Source organism: Triturus cristatus, chromosome 4_2, assembly GCF_964204655.1.
Source record: "Triturus cristatus chromosome 4_2, aTriCri1.1, whole genome shotgun sequence".
Classification (NCBI taxonomy): domain Eukaryota; kingdom Metazoa; phylum Chordata; class Amphibia; order Caudata; family Salamandridae; genus Triturus; species Triturus cristatus.
The window spans coordinates 164,374,135-164,393,267 of NC_140586.1; the positions used below are offsets into that span (position 1 = coordinate 164,374,135).

General features: G+C 45.9%; 1 protein-coding gene across 3 annotated transcripts in view; it reads left to right on the forward strand.

The window, feature by feature from the left end:
* The window catches only part of PTGES3 (prostaglandin E synthase 3), a 217,638-nt gene that overhangs the window by 156,570 nt on the left and 41,935 nt on the right, over positions 1-19,133 (forward strand). Inside the window, exons 6-7 of one of the 3 annotated variants that reach the window (XM_085600959.1) lie at positions 15,549-15,614; positions 17,768-17,792. In XM_085600959.1, coding sequence (XP_085457085.1) covers positions 15,549-15,614; positions 17,768-17,792 — 91 coding nt within the window. The remainder of the gene's footprint in view (positions 1-15,548; positions 15,615-17,767; positions 17,793-19,133) is intronic. The other 2 variants (XM_085600960.1, XM_085600961.1) reach the window with 2 other exon arrangements.

Here is a 19,133-nt window from a genome sequence, read left to right on the forward strand (position 1 = left end):
TGTCATGTACTTTGAGGGTATAACTACGAGATGATCCATTTTTAGGTCGAGGGACCGCCCGGTCTGCCGAAGGCAGAACCGAAAGTCCGGAGATCTTATGTTTCTTAGAGTGGCTATTTATCCCGCCTCTCTTTTTGCCTCTCCTCCATTGGCTGGCTTCCTAAACGGAGGCCAGCCATTGGAGGAGAGAGCCGTCCCTCCAAATAGGCTCCGTCTTTTTCAGATTCGGGGGCGTGTTCCGTGCTCTTCTTTCCACTTTTTAGCCATGCCCTTTTTTAGGCGTGTTTTTCTCTCCTGCCAATGGCAAGAGGAGAGAAACACGCCCCCGAATCTGAAACCGCCGCTGCGTTTCTCCGAGGCATTTCTGCTTCGCCTCGGAGAAAGGCGGCGGTGTTTATGGCGTCCTCTCTCGGGAGGCGCTCCAGCACTACATCCCGGTGATCGAGGAGGAGGTGCGCGGCTCCCTGGCGCAGTGGCTGTCCGGCGGGGCCTGCGTGCTTGTCTACCCCGAGGTGAAGCGCCTCATGTTCCGCATCGCCATGAGGATCCTGCTGGGCTTCGAGCCGCACCAGACAGAGACCGAGCAGCAGCTGGTGCACGCCTTCGAGGAGATGATCCGCAACCTCTTCTCGCTGCCCATCGACGTGCCCTTCAGCGGCCTCTACCGGGTAAGGAGGACTCCTGGCAGTGCGGACTGGCGGTGTGAAACGGGTGCACCAGAGTGGGCTGGCCGGTGGTGTTGGGTCGAAGTCAATCACACGTTAAAAGTTCATTTCGGACGGCTCTTGCCCAACTCGTGAGTGACCTTTCCCCAGCCCTAACTGTACTTTTAGTTTACACCTTATCGTAAAATATTTTCCTAGACAGCCCGTCTTTTCTAATGGGCACTACCTAAATTGGAGAGGCACTTGTGTGGCATTCAAAGTCAGGGCCCTAGTGTGTATATATAAGGCGCTCACTGTGACCTGCTTGTAGCTCGTGTACGTAGGGGGTGGTCCCGGCTGCCATGGCGCCGCAGCAGGCTCTTTATCGACTGAGCTATCCCACTGCTGGAAGTGGTGGAATGCGACCTGCGCCTCAAGAGTGAAGCGCAGGTAGCCTCGGGCTTACCAATTCCCTTCTGGTTTCCACAAAGAGGAACTGAAGGAATCCGCCACTGAGCTCCTATTTGGAGGCCACGAGACCACGGCTAGCGCCGCCACCTCCCTCATGACCTTCCTGGCGCTTCATTGGAGGCCCTGGAGCAACTCGAGTACACGGGCTGCGTCATCAAGGAAACCCTGCGGCTCAGACCCCCTGTCCCAGGGGCGTTCAGGGTGGCCCTCAAGACGTTCGAGCTGAATGTAAGTTGCGTTTTTCCATATTTGCACTCGCTGTCATGGCATGCTCCTAGCAGGGGTGTTCAAAAGCAATAGTGCACCCCCAGCACAGAATAAACGCGTTTTAGTACAAGCACGTGAATGGGCGTCTTTGTAGCAGCTGCAAGGTTCTTTTTAGTACTTGCCTTCCAATTATGTGTGTGTAAGGTTAACCCAGCACGTGGGATGAGTCACAAAGCCTCCACACGTGCGCATCAGCGTGCGCCGTCCAAAACATGCACAATGGCCTGTGCACTTCCAATTCTTGGGGCTTATGCACAAGCCCCTTCTGCTGCCGGTACGTCACTGTTTCCCACTTTAAAGTGACACGCAAGGGGCTTGTAAATAATCCCACTTGTATTTTAAAAATACAAGCTGTCGTGGACACTCTTAAAAATGCCTGCAGGGGCAAGCTACTCTTTCTGTAGCACCCACCTTGAGAATACCGCTACGGGCGCAGTGCTGCATGCCATGACGTTCTTTTACCAACCCGATGTCTGCTGGGAGTTGTAGTCCTGGTTCACTTCAGTCGATGCAGTCTAATGTACACACCTGAACATAATGATTTGGAAAGGAGCCCCAGGACTGGTATCAAATATGCAAAAAAAAGCTAATGCCAATAGAAATGACAATGCCATTTATTGAGGAATACTATAAAAATAATGAGCAATAGCTCTACCTATAATATTGCCGAGACCATTGCATTGTAAATGCTTGTTTAAAACTCTTTACTGGTTTTTATGTGCTCATTGAGGAGAAAAGTAGGTTTAGCAGTTAGAATCATCAATATTACATTGTTTTAATATATCACACCCTGCTTCAAAAAATATTGAGATCTATGACCGATCCTAATCCTCCCACCCTTCTACAGCATCATTAAACCTCCATTTAAAAAGTTAGCAACAGGCATATTAAGTTTTACTGCCTGTTCTACAATCGGTTTAAAGATGTTCAATGTGCAATTAATTTCTATCTCCTTTAATACAACAAAAAAGATTTGGGGGCTATTGATCTTTTGTTGCCCTCCCAGGCAGGAATACTACTGGTAGCTGAAATGTGAGCACACATTGTCTATCAACATGTTTTTATTTCTTTATTAATTATAAGGTTTTATATATTGCGAACATGACCCATGAGGGTATCCGAGTGCTTTACAAGATGTCAGGAAGGAAGAAACATTAAACAAACAACAAAATCGAGAGTTAAACAAGATGTGGTGAGTCCCAAAAGAGGCAGGAGGTCACTAACGGGACCAAGTAATCACAAAATATAAAAGATCATAGGAGTCCAGAACTGTACATGGGTATAGCAAATGTAGACCTATTTGGAAGGCTATTAAGGTGTATGAGCCTTAGACCCACATTTAAACGTACTTGTTGACACAGTACTTAATTTGTGACGTTGTTTGTCGCTGCTCTGCACCAGCACCTAATTCTGAACACTGCCAGTTTTCTTATGACCGTCTACCACATGGTGGTGCTACAGTAGTAGCATCCTACGCAATACCTTGGGACCTGGAACGTATGTTTATTACAATTATACAGGTATTCATATAATTAATTTCAGGAGCAAGCTTCGTGATCCGTACCCTCCAGAGAGCCTAGGACATTCTACACATGTCCATTAGGCGAATTCTTTGTTTTACTGGGAAACAGTTGCCATCTTTCAGAATGGTGCGGCCTGGCTTCACTTTGTGTGGTGCTGGTGAAAGCTTATTTCTGCTGCTTTATTATATATCAATCCGGAGCAAATTTCCACATAAACACCCTGAGAAGACTGAAACCCTTCTTACCAGCAAACAACTTCAAACAAGCTGTTCAAGCCCTAGTAATCCCAAGAGTGGAATATGGGGCTGTAGCCCTATGCGGCCTCCCCAGATCGACCACTTAGAGCCACTATCAACTCAGCTGCGAGACTCATCACAGGTTCAAAAAGTAACTCGCATCTCTCCAGACCTTAGAGCCCTCAACTGGCTACCGTTCGAGGCTAGAATTTATCTAACAATCGCATGTATGACGCACAAGGCCTTACATCATAAAACGACGCGCTACCTAGCTCAGAAACTGGTACTCTCCTCTGGTAATGGAGCCTCCAGGAGCTCATGAATCTTCTACTGAGACCACAACGATTTGCCAAGAAGAAAACCTAAACCGGTCCTTCTCTGGAATGGCTCCCAGGATCTGGAATGCTTTGCCCGCCGAAACAAGACTGAACCCTTCCACGGCCTCATTTAAAAAAGTGAAAGCGATACTCATGGCTAAATTCACTTGATTTATTTACTTATTACTGTAAAATAATTACTAGCCTGTATTATTGAGCACCTTGTATTGGAATCACCTTTTAGTTTTTTTATGCTTGTTCTTGCTGCTGTTCATTTGCCATGTAAAGCGCTCTGATACCCGCACCATTATATAAAACCTTCAAATAAATAAATACCTCAAATATATCTTCTTGCAGAACGCCTCCCAGGATTAAAGAACCAGATCGCAGATCTGCTCAGTCGTCAACGACAGCAGATCCACGAATGGGAACACCACCCTCAAGTTCTCCTCCCATTCTTCCAAATGTGGGGCTTCCTAGAGCTAGACCTGTTCGCCATCCACCTAAATGCAAAATGCTTAAACGTCGCATCCAGGTATCCACACCCATTGTCCAAAGGCTATGCTCTATGGATGGATTGGTCAAAGATATTTGCTTATGCTTTTCCTCCTCTCCCACTCATTCCATTAGTGGTCGGAAGCTCAGGCAGCAGTCCCTGACTCTAATCCTAGTTGCTCCCACATGGGCCCGTCAACCCTAGTTCACAACCCTGTTGGAGCTATCAGTAGCTCCTTAGCAAAAACTACACCTTACTCACAATCTTCTCACTCAGAACTGTGTAGAGATAAGGCATCTAGATCCCAGTCATCCCAACCTTGCGATCTGGCACCTGAAATCCTAGAGTTTGGTTATCTTAATCTTCCCCCAGACTGCATGAATATTATCAAATAGGCCAGACGTCCTACCACAAGAGCATGCTATGAAGCAAAATGGAAAAGGTTTGTTTTTTACTGTAACAATAAAATCAATCCACTAGATGCTTCAATTCAAAATATCATTTGCTACCTACTACATCTACAGCGTTCCAATTTAGCGTACACATCTATACGCTTGCATCTTGCTGCAATAGCTGCACATCTTCAAAACAGACATTTGTCTTTTTAGAGTGCCTCCTATTAAAGCTTTTATGGACGGACTTAAAAGAATCCTTCCACCCAGACTTCCAACTGCTCCAGTGTGGATTCTCAACATTGTTCTTACAAGACTCATGGGTCCACCTTTTGAGCCATTGCACAAATGTGAACTACAAGTTCTCACATGGAAGGTAGCCTTCCTCGTAGCCATCACATCTTTGAGGAGAGTGGGTGAGCTTCCATAGAAGAGCCATTTTTTTACAAATACACCAAAACAGAGTGGTTCTAAGGAATAACCCCACATTTTTACCTAAAGTAATTTCTGCCTTTCGTATCAACCAATCTGTTGAGTTGCCGGTGTTCTCCCCTCAACCAGATTTAGTGGCAGAATGTGCTCTTCACACCTTAGATGTCAAAAGAGCATTACTTTACTATAAAGAAAGGACAAAACCTTTCAGGAAAACAAAGCAACTTTTTGTTGCTTTTGCTCCACCACGTAAAGGCAATCCAATATCAAAATAAAGTATTGCACGGTGGATAATTAAGTGCATTCAAATATGCTACATCAAAGTTAAACGCACTTAAACAATTCCACCTAGAGCGCATCCCACTCGCAAACTTGGAGCCTCTATGGCATTTTTATGGATTATACCCTTAGATGACATGTGCAAAGCTGCAACATGGTCTACACTACACACCTTTACAAAACGCTATTGCATAGATGTGTTAGCTATATAATAAGCTAATGCGGGCCAGGCAGTTTTACGTACACTATTCCAGACAGCTACAGGTTAACCACTACTTGGGGAAATAACTGCTATACAGTCTATGCATAGCATGTGATCTACAGCTCACATGCCTCGAACGGAAAATGCTACATACCACAGTATGCATCTGTTCTTGGCATGTAGAGCTGTAGAATCTCATGCGCCCGCCCGCTTCCCCGGGAACCTATACCTGTTGCAGTACTATCTTAATTAGATACAATTTACATGGACATCTCTCTTTACTACCCTTACTAACTCCATCACCCTCTGCGGCAAACCAATCTAAGGATGGAGTTAATGCCTATGCTCACTATCACCAAAAGGAGTCACCTACCTCGTGTCTGGAAAGACTTCTTTGAACAAAAACAAACTGCAAACATCTGGACCCAAAACTAGATAGCGATCTGCGCATAGCATGAGATTCTACAGGTCTACATGCCAAGAACAGATGCAGAAGTTTATGAAGAATGCATGACTATACTTGGAGGTGAAACTCCCGTTGATAAAATGATGCTCTGCACTAAAATGGAAGAGATTCTGCATGTTGTCCCACAGCAAGGGATACAATCTGGTTTCATGCCAGGAAGAAACCCTTCTTCATTATTTGCTATATGTAGCCAAATCAGTGTTCTAAATCTCATCTATAACAGGCTACCCAGCTGCTATAATAGCATACAGAAAATCACCTCTGCAAATGTCGTTCTTTAAGATACAAGCTAAACATTTTCGATAAATCTTCATCATGAAACTTAGTACTTTCAAAACTGATTATCTCTCTGAGCCTTATCATATAGCAACATTGCAGCTTCTATCCTGGAAAACTACCTTTTTGATTGTGGTCACCTCTGTGAGTCTGCGAACTGAAAGCTCTATCATTAGTCATTAGAAGTACTGTTTACTGCATTTAACTCCAATAGGGATGCTTTAAGAACACCACCTTGATTGTTACCTAAAGTTCACATCAATCACACCATAACTTTCTTTCCCAATCCATCTACACCAGCTGAGACGTTTCTCTACTCACTGGATATTAGGAATGGCTTTCGTTTTTATCTGGACAAAACCAAACCAGGTCACAAAGGCTGGCCACTTATAAACATTTTATTGCAAGATGGATAGTTTCTTGTATTTCCTTGTGTTGCCAACTTTTCAGCAAGGTATTTTCCGGAAACCCAAAAGCACACTCCACAAGAGGGAATGCGGCGACCACAGCATAGACCACCAATGTCCCTTTTACACACTCATTTGTAGTCTGAGGCAACTGTCTATACTATGCATCCTGGTAAGGGGTGCCTCCCAGGTTCTTGAAGGTACAAGCACCTTTTTTTCTGTTTTCTGTACAAGCCTCGCAGGCTAAATTTTTTTGCCTTCATGTTATATACTGAAAGGTGTTTTTATGTGTTCGAGGCATGTGGGCTGCTGAATTCATATCTGTGCATAGATCGCCGCCTAGTGTTGGGTCCGGATGTTTGCACGTTGTTGTCCTGGAAGAGTCTTCGAAGTATCCTTGGATAGGTGACTCCTCCCCTGGACTACAGTGCGCATGGGCATCCTCTCCATCCTCAGATTGTTTTTTTCCGCCATTGGGTTCGGATGTGCTATCTTAGCTCAAGTTAGGAAAATATTTTGTCGATGCCAAAAGGCCTTTAGTTTGCGTCGGTACTGTTTATCGATCGGGTTTCGATACAATCCTGTTAGTTTACTAACTTTCAGCACCGACTTTTTTCGCATTTACCTGTCCATCGACTACTTCGACGATGGAATCGAGGACGCCATTCAAAAGGTGTCCGGTATGCAATGCGAAGTACCCACACATCGACGTCCATCCGGTGTGCAACAAATGCCTTTCGCCGGACCACGACGAATCGACATGCATGGCCTGTGCCCGGTTCCGTTCCAAGAAGACTCTGCGGAATCGACGAGCGGCGAGACTCGAGGCGCAGCATGCGGCACCGGCCCCAACAGACATCTTCGACGAGGCCGAAGACGTCGAGGAATTAGAAGTCTTGCCCTCCAGTCCCGTTTCCGAACACGAACCCGGATCGGACGAGGTAGACGAGTCACTCTTCCACAGAGGTGAAGACGACACCGAGGTAGGAGACGACGAGGAGGCCTTAGGGGCCGAAGAGAGTAGCTCCAATGATGAACAAGGCCGACCTGTTCAAACCGAAGAAACACCAGTGCCACAGCCTATGGCTCCGGTCGAGGGATTGCCTTCGGGCCTTACCCGAGACCCATCCCGCAGTTCTTCGGCCCCGCCCTCGGGCCCGGCCTCGGACGTTCAGCGGCAGCCATTACTGCATAAACAGGCTGGTTTCCCTACCACAAAACCGAAAGCTGCTCCGGTTCCACCGAAACTGAAAGTGGCGCTGGTCGGATCGAGTCCTTCGACGCCAGCGCAACGCGTCGGCACCGACCGCACCAAGAGAGACTTCGGTGCCGAACTTGAAGCGGGCGACGTTGGAGTCGACAAACGGAAGAAAGCCATCGGCACCGACAAACCTGCTCGGCTACCGGCACCAACGACACCAAGGGCCGTACCGCCTGCTGTGTCTCGCATTGCTCCCTCGACGACACCTAAGCCTCACGTATCGAAGACTTCGGTGATCTCCGCACCTCGACTCGATGACCCGCCGGCGCCGAAAAAATCCACGGCCGCCTCTACGAACCTGGCCGGTGCACAAGCCTCAAAGGCGCCCCAAGTACGACCTGGTGCGACGCAAGGCAGCAAAACCACGGCTGTCCTCCAGGACACGTCGGGTTCCGGTTCGATCGGAGCTCCAGCAGCCTCTTCGGTGCCGGCCAACATTACCTTCGGCTTGCCTCCGTCGACAATCCCAAAAATGTTCCAACTCAGGACACGGGTCACCCAACCTACGGTCACACCTGCTGAGACGTCTCCGGCACGTATCATCGACGCCGACACTGGCAGGATGATTCTCCACGACCGAAGGATAACTTCGGAGCCGCCATTGGACCCTTTCAGGATCCCACTAAAAAGGAAGTTGCCTGTAGAATCGGAACCTCTCCTTTATGAACCCTTCCATTCATCCTACCAGGATCCACACCGGTTCTCCCCCACACGCTCCGATACGGATGCATTGGAGGACTACATGGATGACCAAGTCCCCTACCATGTAGACACGGACCTTGATGACCAGCAGGACCCTGATCAAACTTGGGACGACCCTGCAGACCCCAGTGCACCTCTCGATGCACAGGACCAACAACTCTATGGGGCAAAAACATCCCCTACGGAGGATACTGCGGCGTTCAACGCTCTTATTGAACGTGCTGCAAATAACCATGGGGTACAGCTTCACTCTGATACCATCGAAGATGACTTTCTAATGGACACCTTTGCATCCTCAGAAAGACATTTAAAGACTCTGCCAATGTTGAAGGGGGTCCTCAAACCAGCCAAGGACATTTTCAAGGAACCCACCAGGGCACGAGTGATAAACCCCAGGATTGATAAAAAATACAGATCAGCACCTGGGGATCCTACTTGCATCAGAGGACAATTACCACTCGACTCCATCGTCGTAGCGAATGCACGCAAGAGGGCACACTCGCAAGCGACAGGTGACGCTCCTCCCCCGGACAAAGAGTCCAAGGTGTTGGAGACCTCTGGCAAGCGAGTTGCCGCCCAAGCTGCCAACATATGGCGCATAGCCAACACTCAAGCGCTCCTTGCTCGCTATGATAGAGCGCACTATGACACACTGGAGCAAATATTCCAACATCTCCCTGACCAGTTCAAGGAAGGCGCAGAAATGCTCATCAGAGAAGGACAGCTACTCACGAACGCTTCCATCAAATGTGCACTAGATGCTGCAGACACGGCTGCCAGAGCCATAAACACAAGCGTCATGCTGTGACGACATGCCTGGCTACGGATCTCAGGATTCAAGCCTGAGGTACAAAACAATATACTGAATCAGCCCGTCAACCCCGACTATCTATTCGGGCCAGAGGTTGACACCACCCTCAAAGATAAAAAAGGACACGGACACTGCAAAGTCCATGGGCGCCCTACAAACTCAGTCCTTTCGGAGCGGCTCCTTTCGTCGCCCCGGAAACAAGGGAGCAGGTAGAGGACAGGGGTCACAACAAACATATAGCAAAGGCAATACACAGACCACCTACGATAAAAACACCCGAGGTGGATACCGTGGCTCCAGTACAAAGGGCAGAGGACGTGGCTACGGCAACACCAGGTCCTCCCCCAAGAACAAGCAGTGACGCCCTCTCCCTTCCTCCCGACCACATAACACCTGTTGGGGGAAGGCTACAAAGGTTCCTGTCCACGTGGAATTCCATCACCACGGACAGGTGGGTCAAAGATATTGTAAACTACGGTTACTGTCTGGAGTTAACCTCCACTCCACCCACAATACCACCAAGAAGCCGTCCTATGTCCTCAGAGCACTTAACGCTCTTACAGCAAGAAGTGCAAAGTATGCTTCTAAAAGGCGCTATAGAGGTCGTACCCATCCACGAGCAGGGTACGGGAGTGTACTCCCTCTACTTCTTAATTCCAAAAAAGGACGGGTCGCTCAGACCTATATTAGACCTGAGACCCCTGAACCAGTACATTCTTTCAGAGCACTTTCACATGCTCACTCTACAGCAAGTCCTTCCGCTTCTCAAGCAGGGAGACTTCCTAGCCACACTGGACCTCAAGGATGCGTACTTTCACATACCCATCCACCCCTCACACAAAAAATACCTCAGGTTCACTGTTCAGGGGCAGCACTATCAGTTCAAAGTCCTTCTCTTCGGCGTGACAACAGCGCCCAGGGTTTTCACGAAGTGCCTAGCTACGGTGGCAGCACATCTACGGAGGCAGCATATACACGTCTACCCCTACCTAGACGACTGGCTCGTTCAAGCGAAGTCAGCCCAGCAATGTGCAAGCCACATGTCCCGCACCATTCACCTTCTTCACAGTCTGGGATTCTCACTAAATTATCCAAAGTCCCATCTCCAGCCCGCACACGTACAACAGTACCTAGGTGCGACTATAGACACTCTCGCGGCCACAGCTCAGCCAAATTTAGTGAGGATCAACAGCATACAACTGCTGATCTCCAAGTTCAAACCCAATCACTCACTTCCAGCGCGAGTGTTTATGCAGTTGATAGGCATGATGGCCTCCTGCATCTTCATAGTCCCGCACGCGAGATTACATATGCGCCCACTTCAGGAGTGCCTAGCACGTCAGTGGAATCAGGCTCAAGGACAGTTAAAGGACCTAGTGTTGGTGAGCGGTCGGGCATACAACTCTCTGCATTGGTGGAACCCACAAAACCTTTGCAAGGGCCGACCATTCCAAGAGCCTGTCCCACAGATAGTACTGACAGCGGACGCGTCTCTCCAGGGATGGGGAGCTCATGTACTCCACTACACAGTGCAGGGACTATGGACAACACAACAAAAGAAGTTGCACATCAACCTTCTGGAACTGATGGCAATCTTCCTAGCCATGAAGGCATTCAAAGTACATCTATGCAACAAGGTCGTGTTGATCCGGACGGACAACATGACCGCAATGTACTACATACAGAAACAGGGAGGAACACACTCTCCACAGTTCTCATCTGGCTCAGAGCATGTGGAAGTGGGCCATTCAAAGGAACATGTTCCTCATGGCGGAACACCTCCCTGGCAAGGACAACCAGATGGCGGATCTGCTCAGCAGACACAGCCACCAGATGCACGAGTGGGAGTTACACCCATCAGTACTCCAACCGTACTTCCAGCAGTGGGGTCATCCGGAGATAGACCTATTCGCGACAAGCGAAAACGCAAAATGCCAAAGCTTCGCCGCCAGATTCCCACATCCGCAGTCGCAGGGCAATGCGATATGGATGAACTGGTCCGGCAGATTTGCGTACGCTTTTCCCCCAGCGCCATTGATACCGCTAGTGGCCCGCAAACTCCGACAACACTCCCTGACACTCGTCCTAGTTGCTCCCACGTGGGCACGCCAGCCGTGGTACACCACCTTCCTCGAACTTTCCGTGGTGCCGCATCAAAGGCTGCGGATCAAACCCGCGTATTTGACGCAGAACCGTGGAGAGGTTCAGCACCCAGATCCGCAACAGCTGAACCTGGCGATCTGGCTCCTGAAGTCCTAGAGTTTGGCTATCTCAACCTGCCACCTGACTGTATGGACATCATCAAGGAGGCCAGGAGACCCACTACCAGAGCTTGCTATGCAGCCAAATGGAAAAGGTTCGTCATTTATTGCGGTAATAATGACATCAACCCGCTGGACGCATCCATCCAAAACATCATCTGTTACCTCTTACACCTATATCGATGCAATCTGGCGTACACCTCTATACGTGTCCATTTGACCGCAATCTCAGCCTATCTGCAAACCAGGCAGCACCTCTCTATTCAGAGTGCCTGCCATCAAAGCATTCTTGGAAGGACTCAAACGAGTCATTCCACCAAGCCACCCACCGGCTCCAATGTGGAACCTCGACTTGGTCCTCACACGCCTGATGGGTCCACCCTTTGAACCTCTACACTCATGCGAGATTCAATTCCTTACCTGGAAAGTGGCCTTCCTTGTAGCGATCACTTCCCTAAGAAGAGTTAGTGAACTCCAGGCACTAACCGTTCAAGAGCCATTTATACAGGTTCACACCAACAGGGTCGTACTACGTACCAACCCCAAATTCATGCCCAAGGTAATATCGCAATTCCACATGAATCAGACTATTGAACTGCCAGTTTTCTTCCAAAACCCACAAACTGTTGCAGAAAGGGCACTACATACACTAGATGTACGGAGGGCCCTCATGTACTACATCGATAGGACTAAACCCTTCAGGAAGACAAAACAACTGTTCGTTGCCTTTGCCCCACACCACAAAGGTAACGCCATCTCCAAAGCAGGGATAGCCAGATGGATAGTTAAGTGTATTCAAATCTGTTATCAAAAAGCAAAACGCACATTAACTATTCCACCACGAGCCCACTCAACACGTAAGTTGGGGGCTTCCATGGCCTTCCTAGGAAATATTCCCCTGCATGATATATGCAGAGCAGCCACATGGTCCACTACACACACATTTACAAAACACTATTGCGTAGATGTGCAGTCAAAACAGCAGGCAGCTGTAGGACAGGCTGTTCTCAAAACACTTTTTCAGACCGCTGCAGCTGGCACGGGTAGCCGCCGCCAATAGAGGGCACTGCTATGTATTCTATGCACAGATATGAATTCAGCAGCCCACATGCCTCGAACTGAATATGCTACTTACCAGTATGCATCTGTTCTTGGCATGTAGGGCTGCTGACATTCATATCGCCCTCCCTCCTCCCCGGCGCCTGTAGCAGCTGCAGCTCTCAGAATTACTGTAAGCATGGTCATCACTTTCTGTATCTACTCCATCACTGCCACAATGGCGAAAAACAATCTGAGGATGGAGAGGATGCCCATGCGCACTGTAGTCCAGGGGAGGAGTCACCTATCCAAGGATACTTCGAAGACTCTTCCAGGACAACAACGTGCAAACATCCGGACCCAACACTAGGCGGCGATCTATGCACAGATATGAATGTCAGCAGCCCTACATGCCAAGAACAGATGCATACTGGTAAGTAGCATATTCAATTTGAATGCTGCAATGCTTGATTTAAAATTTATAGAGCACACAAATGCCCTAGGGCGCCTTGGTGCTAAACATCTGCAAATTTACTGAACTGAGGCCAAAGGAGGGATATGAAACTACAAAGGAAGAGAAAACCAGCATTTCAGGTGTTTCCTAAAGATTGTCATATTGGTTTGGAATCTACTGCCTTGGCACCTCAAATGTCAGTTAGCAGTTGGAGTGAACAAAGCTTTTGCTACCACAGAAGACTTTCTTGATTTTTGGAACCATGACTGTTTTGGAAGCTGCAGAGCGCAACAATCTATTAGGAGTGTACTATATATATTTCTTTCTCAGGTACTTGGAGCCAGACCATTGAGTGCTTGTGAGCCATACAAAGAGCCTTCAAGGCCACTTGTTTTTTAACTGGAATCTAACAATGCTGCTTTAGGATGACCATTTGGGTCAGTATTTTGAACATAAAAGAAGAGACTTCTGTTAGACTTCCAATCCACATATTTGGTTATGAACTTCTGAACAAAGATTATTTTTCCATGTAAGTAAACTACAAAATTGATTTTCGGAGTCCATGCACACAGCAGATCATCATTCTAGCAATTGACCTCAATGACCATTCCTACAATGCAGCACCAGGACTACAGTTAGTAAACCTTTTCTTTTGAAGTAGCAAGAGATTTGTGAATGGATAGTTTATATTGCCGCAAGAGCCATTCCCTTAACTTGTTTTATCGCTGGTCATGTTAGAAGAAGGAAAGCTACAGGGTTCGAATTCCTTTCCCTAAACTAGCTACTTGGGTGATAAATTGATTGCTTAAACAGTTATTAATTTTCTGTTGTGGCCACCTCCGTGTACCCGGGGAGCAAGGTGGAGATGTGGAACAAAAGAACAGGGAAAATAGGTATTGAGGGATATTTAATGAGGGAGGTGTATTGTGAATAGAATGATCTTCCCCAAGCTTTTGTAGCACACCAGCCATAATTGCTTTAATTGGTTATACTTTGTTGTATATTCAGTTGGACAAAAAGGTGGGAGGAGATAAGAGATAGGATCTAGAGGGCCGAAGGGGGCCGCAGATTGAAGAAGGTAATAGTGTGGCAGTTCTAAACACAGCACTATTGATCTACTTTAAGAGGGGTCAGGACTAACCGTAAGAAATCATGGTGACCTTAAGGTGAGGAAGACTTACAGAAATTGGAGGAATGGACCCCAAACAAGGCCTAGAGAGATGCGTAGGTATGAATGGAGCCAAAATGATGTCTGAAAATCGTGACAGCCTGTTGGCAATAGGGCTGGGTTAGCCTAGTAATTTTGATCCCTAATCCCCTCTCACAACATTAGCAATTGGCCTAATATGCTGCCTCTTGCTGATCTAGTTAACTACAGTCCCAAAAGCTGAAGGAGTTGATGGAGTTAGTACTGCAAGTGAATATGCACTCTCCCCTTTCTTTCACTGGGTGTTCTCACACAGGGAGGACATATTTTCAGTTTTGAGGAGGAGTTTCTCAAAGGGCCAACATACCTGGCACAGCATGGCCTATCATAGAAGTCGCACTAGGTTGCTTGTATTTTTCACATGATGCCCTTATGCTCCTGTCCTAGCAAGGACATACACAGGTGTGTTTGTGAGACTGGAGGGTTCTGAAATGCCGCATATGGCTTTAGATAAACTTGACACATCAAATAACTTTTTGTCAATTTTTGACAGGGATATTTTCTTTGTGAAAACATCTAAAATTTAGGGAAAATCTAAAAGCACACTTTAGCTTTTGTGTGGACTACGCCATTCTATGCCCATGTCAATTTGAGATGCCATAATCTCTAAATCCTTTTGTCACAACCTGTTAAATGAAAAAAACTCTAGTCATTTTTCAGTTAAATTTTATTTTTGAATTGTTTTGACTACGTGCTGCCTAGCCCTCTGTCTTTGCGCTTTTAACAAGTTTAAAGTTAATGAGTATAAAATGTGGTTCTGTATCTTATCTAGATCACAATCCATCTGAGGCTTGCTTGCCCTGTTTGAAGAGCTCTTGCTCAGTGTTTTGACGATGCTATAGCTAAGCATGTAATTGATACGGTGGCTAGGTAATTGTACCTTCTTCTGTCCGGATTGCTTTTTGTAGATGTTGGTATCTCACACAAAGAACTGGCAGAACAGCATTTACAGTGCGAATTTTGACTGGGCAGAATTTACAGTTGGGTGTTTAGCTACGAACTTAAATCTTAGTGCTTAGAGTATTGACCGGGTTGACACTACTGTTAATTCTTTAGCTTCTCACACTGTTGTAGACTGTAGCTAGAGAATTTGCTGTGCTTTTAGGTCACTTCCTTGCCTTAGAAGATGAAAACCTTAACTTCTATTACCTTACATCTTTCACCTGTCCTTTGCTCAGTGCTGACAAGGCAAAATAAGTTGGTCAAAGAAAGCAGCAGAGCCTCAGGATGTACAGGGAACCAACTTGTATGTGGCAGAATTAGTGATCCAAACTATTGATCTCAGTGTGCAATATGGCACAACCATTGAAGCAGCGATCACTTGCTTGTGCCATGAACTTGGTTTCATTATTGGATTTTTTTTCCAATTATTTTTTTTAATGATATCTTTGTTTTATTGTTGACAGCAGATGATGAACAACATGGGTGGGGATGAGGACGTAGAATTGCCAGAAGTAGATGGCGCAGATGATGTAAGTAGTGTGCCTTAATTCCTTTAAGTTGGCCACCTTGAATTTCCAACCTAAGCTTGCCGTTCTGACCATTAAACAGAAAAACGGAGGTTGTTAGATTGCTGCCATTAAGAAATGTTGATTCAGAGATGATTGCTGCCATTAAGAAATGTTGATTCAGAGATGAAGCATACTTAATTTTCCTCAAGTAGCTACACTAGCCGTTGACACTGCATAAGAGATGTGCTTAACTAGTTAAGTATTTCTCAAACCTTCAGCGTTCCTTTTTCGTTTAGTTTTCAAGCTTTCTATTTTTGTCATCCAATACTTTTCCTCAAAGCATTTCCTATTCAAGATTCCTTCTTTACCATACCTGGCTTTCAAAGAACATTTGTTTCCATCATCTTCTAAACTACTACTTTTCCTGCTATATGTGGACGTTTGCTAGAGTTTTTTTTAGATTGTAGTTACAGCTGTGCATGAAATGGAGGGGGGGGGGGGGGGGGTAGTAGGGCGGCATAGCCTAATGCCACATTATTATTCCAGGAAGCTCATATTATAAAGTCACTGTCAGCTATTTGAAAACAAAGTATAAACAACAAAAATCCTGTTGGTTCCTAATTACCCATAACACCAAAATGAATTAAAGGTCAGCCAGAAGCATTAATTGACAGCAACATGGGGAAACAAAACACAACCAGAGAAAATGATTGATGCACAATATATTTATTTTAGGGACAGTGCACACAAATATCTATGTACAGTAAATTTGGGCTGCACCTTAAGGTGGAAACAGTGACATCAGTGCTCGTGCAGAGTGAACAAATTATGGGTCAAGTGCCTATACATGTAAAATACAATAACATATAGAACTGAGCAGTGCTTTAGCACCCTGCAAGCTGTCTGTCCAAAGTCAAATGAACCAATGGGTGGAAAGACTGCAAGCCTTCTTGTCTTAGTTGAGCTCTAGGGCAATACATGAATATCCTAAGCGCGATAAGGTTAACAGTTGAAGCGTCAGACTGGCCAGCAAGCGCTCATTCCTCTAATTTGTTTTGGAAGGGCAAGTGCATCCCCTTACTGGCCCATTCTTGTGCAATTAATGCTTGAAGGGCCAATATCCAGCTTAGGATATTCATTTATTGTCCTAGAGCTCAACTAAGACTAGCAGGCTTGCTGTCTTTGCAGCCCCCAAAGGACTTCTTCCATGGACCGAGACTTGCTTGCAACTCAAGGTTGCCCCTCCCCCACGTCCTAAAGACCCCCTGAGATGGTTTCAAGTAACCGCTACTACCTTAAGTTTATTGTACATAGATACTTTCGTGTACTTGCACTAAAATACACACATTGTGGAGTTATTTTCTCTGGTTGTTTTGTTTCTGCATGTTTTTGTTGTTTACTGCTTCTGGCTGACTTAAGTTATTTTGGATTTATGTGTAATTAGCTACCAACAGGATTTTTGTTTATACTAATGGTTACCCTGATTCTGAGGTTTACTGGGGCACCCCATTAGATTGTAACGGGGGCTTTGAAAACGAAAGGCAGCAATGTCTCCAGGAATGGTCTCTGAAGCTCTTTGACCTTTTATCCTTTTTATATTAACATTAATTTCTCATAAAGTTGAAACCGGATCTTCATTGCAAATACTTTCCTTAGTTGTAATATAGATGTCTATTCTGTTCATATGTTATGCCCATCCCGAATATATCTTTCAAAATATTTTGTACTGCTAGTATTTGCACATTGCCGTCTTTTGTGGTTTCTTGCCCAAGTAATTGAAAGGAACATCGTTTACCTTTTTTTTATAAGAGCACTCCTTAGTATTGCAAATAGCCTTAAAATAATATTGGACACTGGACCATTAAACAGCCAAACAAGTTAGTTTCTTTAAGTCCTGAGGTTATGGTGCTTGCCTAAATACAAAATCTGCAGCTTCTCCTCTTGTTGGTTTTCTGATTTTAGTTGGCTCGATCAGTGAGTGGCATAGTAGCTGCTTCCATACACCTGCGTAACGCCAGCAAATCTGTGGGGATGAGTAGAAATAAAATCAGTGAGCTTTTCTGCAGGTTAAAAAATGGTTTGAAAGTCAGTGACAATATTTAGTGTAATGTTTTGATTCCAGATGTATACCTTTTTGTGCTAGAGCTAATAGATATTTCTTTTCTCCTCTGTAGAGTTCACCCGATAGCGATGATGAAAGTAAGTTTTATTTTTTGTGTGTTTTTTGTCATGTTTATGCGACGTGTTATTTGTTTACCAAAGTGTCTTTTACTGGTATTCTGATAAATAAATGCTCTTGTTATTGGCATGCCCATGTTCTCTCTCGAAGCTTTCCTCCAACCCATTTTCCACACTCTCCCAAATGGAGATCTGTGCAAAAACACGCTTTCTGATAAATACTTCTAATACCACATTCCTCACCCTTATAATATTACTCAGATAGGAACTGGAAGTTTTCTTAGCAGTTTTCTCACTTGCTGTTTGAGGACACTGTGTAACTCCTTGTTGGATCTGTACCGTCCCAGAAGTGATGGAGCGGAGCCGCATAGAAGTGCCACCCAGCGCACTTTTATTCCTTTCTTTCAGCGCCTTCGAGCGAGGATCTAGAGCTGCGCTCCCACATTCACCCTAGCATGACTCTCAAAAATTGAAATTGAATGTGCAAGGGAATAGTGCCCCTCTTAAATCTACAGGCCTCAAACCATGTTGCATCTGCAGAAAACTGAGGACAATCATGGACATGCATGAAGTGTCATTAGTGTTTGGGCCCTGTGAACGAATCTGTCATATGTGCCTGATGTGCCTGATTTGCGATTTTGTACCAAGAGAGAAAGTTGCTGCATCTGGCTGAACACAAGAAGTTGCAGACCTGCTTTTTATTCCGAGGTCCTCCCCATGTAAAGTCGTCGTTCTCTAGTAAGTCGGAATTTAAACAAAAACACAAAACAGCAAAGCAGATCTCAGCCTAGTCACATTACTCTATGGCTAAGGAGAAGGCGCAAGCCCAAACTGTGTATGTTGGTCTCCCTCCCGATCTCTGATTGCAGAACCAATCCTGCAGTTGGTCCTCAAACAACCAAAGTCTGCCCGAGAGACCTCCTCTGAGGTCTCCATTGTGTTTTTTAAACTTTTATTCTGACTAAAAATTGCCACCACTCAATGATGATGGTGATTCAGGGAATTCCCCCCCTTGTTGTGATGCACATTTGTGTATAGACTTCCAGGTCCCCAGTGAGCTTGATATTTAACAGGATACAAGGTTGAACTCACCTTTGTACCCCATATTGAAGAGTTAATTTTTTTTTTTGCTGTGGTAATTTGACTAGCAGAAAGGTACTGGACCTATAGCTGCCTTCTGTTGAAGTCAGCACAAATGTTCTTACACAGATTTTGCCACCTAGGCCAGCCACATCTGAGCTCTTGCTTCCATGCAATAAAGCCCTTACGGACACCTTAATGGGCACTTGGTCTAAGTCCTGTTCTTGACTAGGGAGGTGACCTGATTCCACGGGCTGGCACCTAAAGAACAATGATGGATTC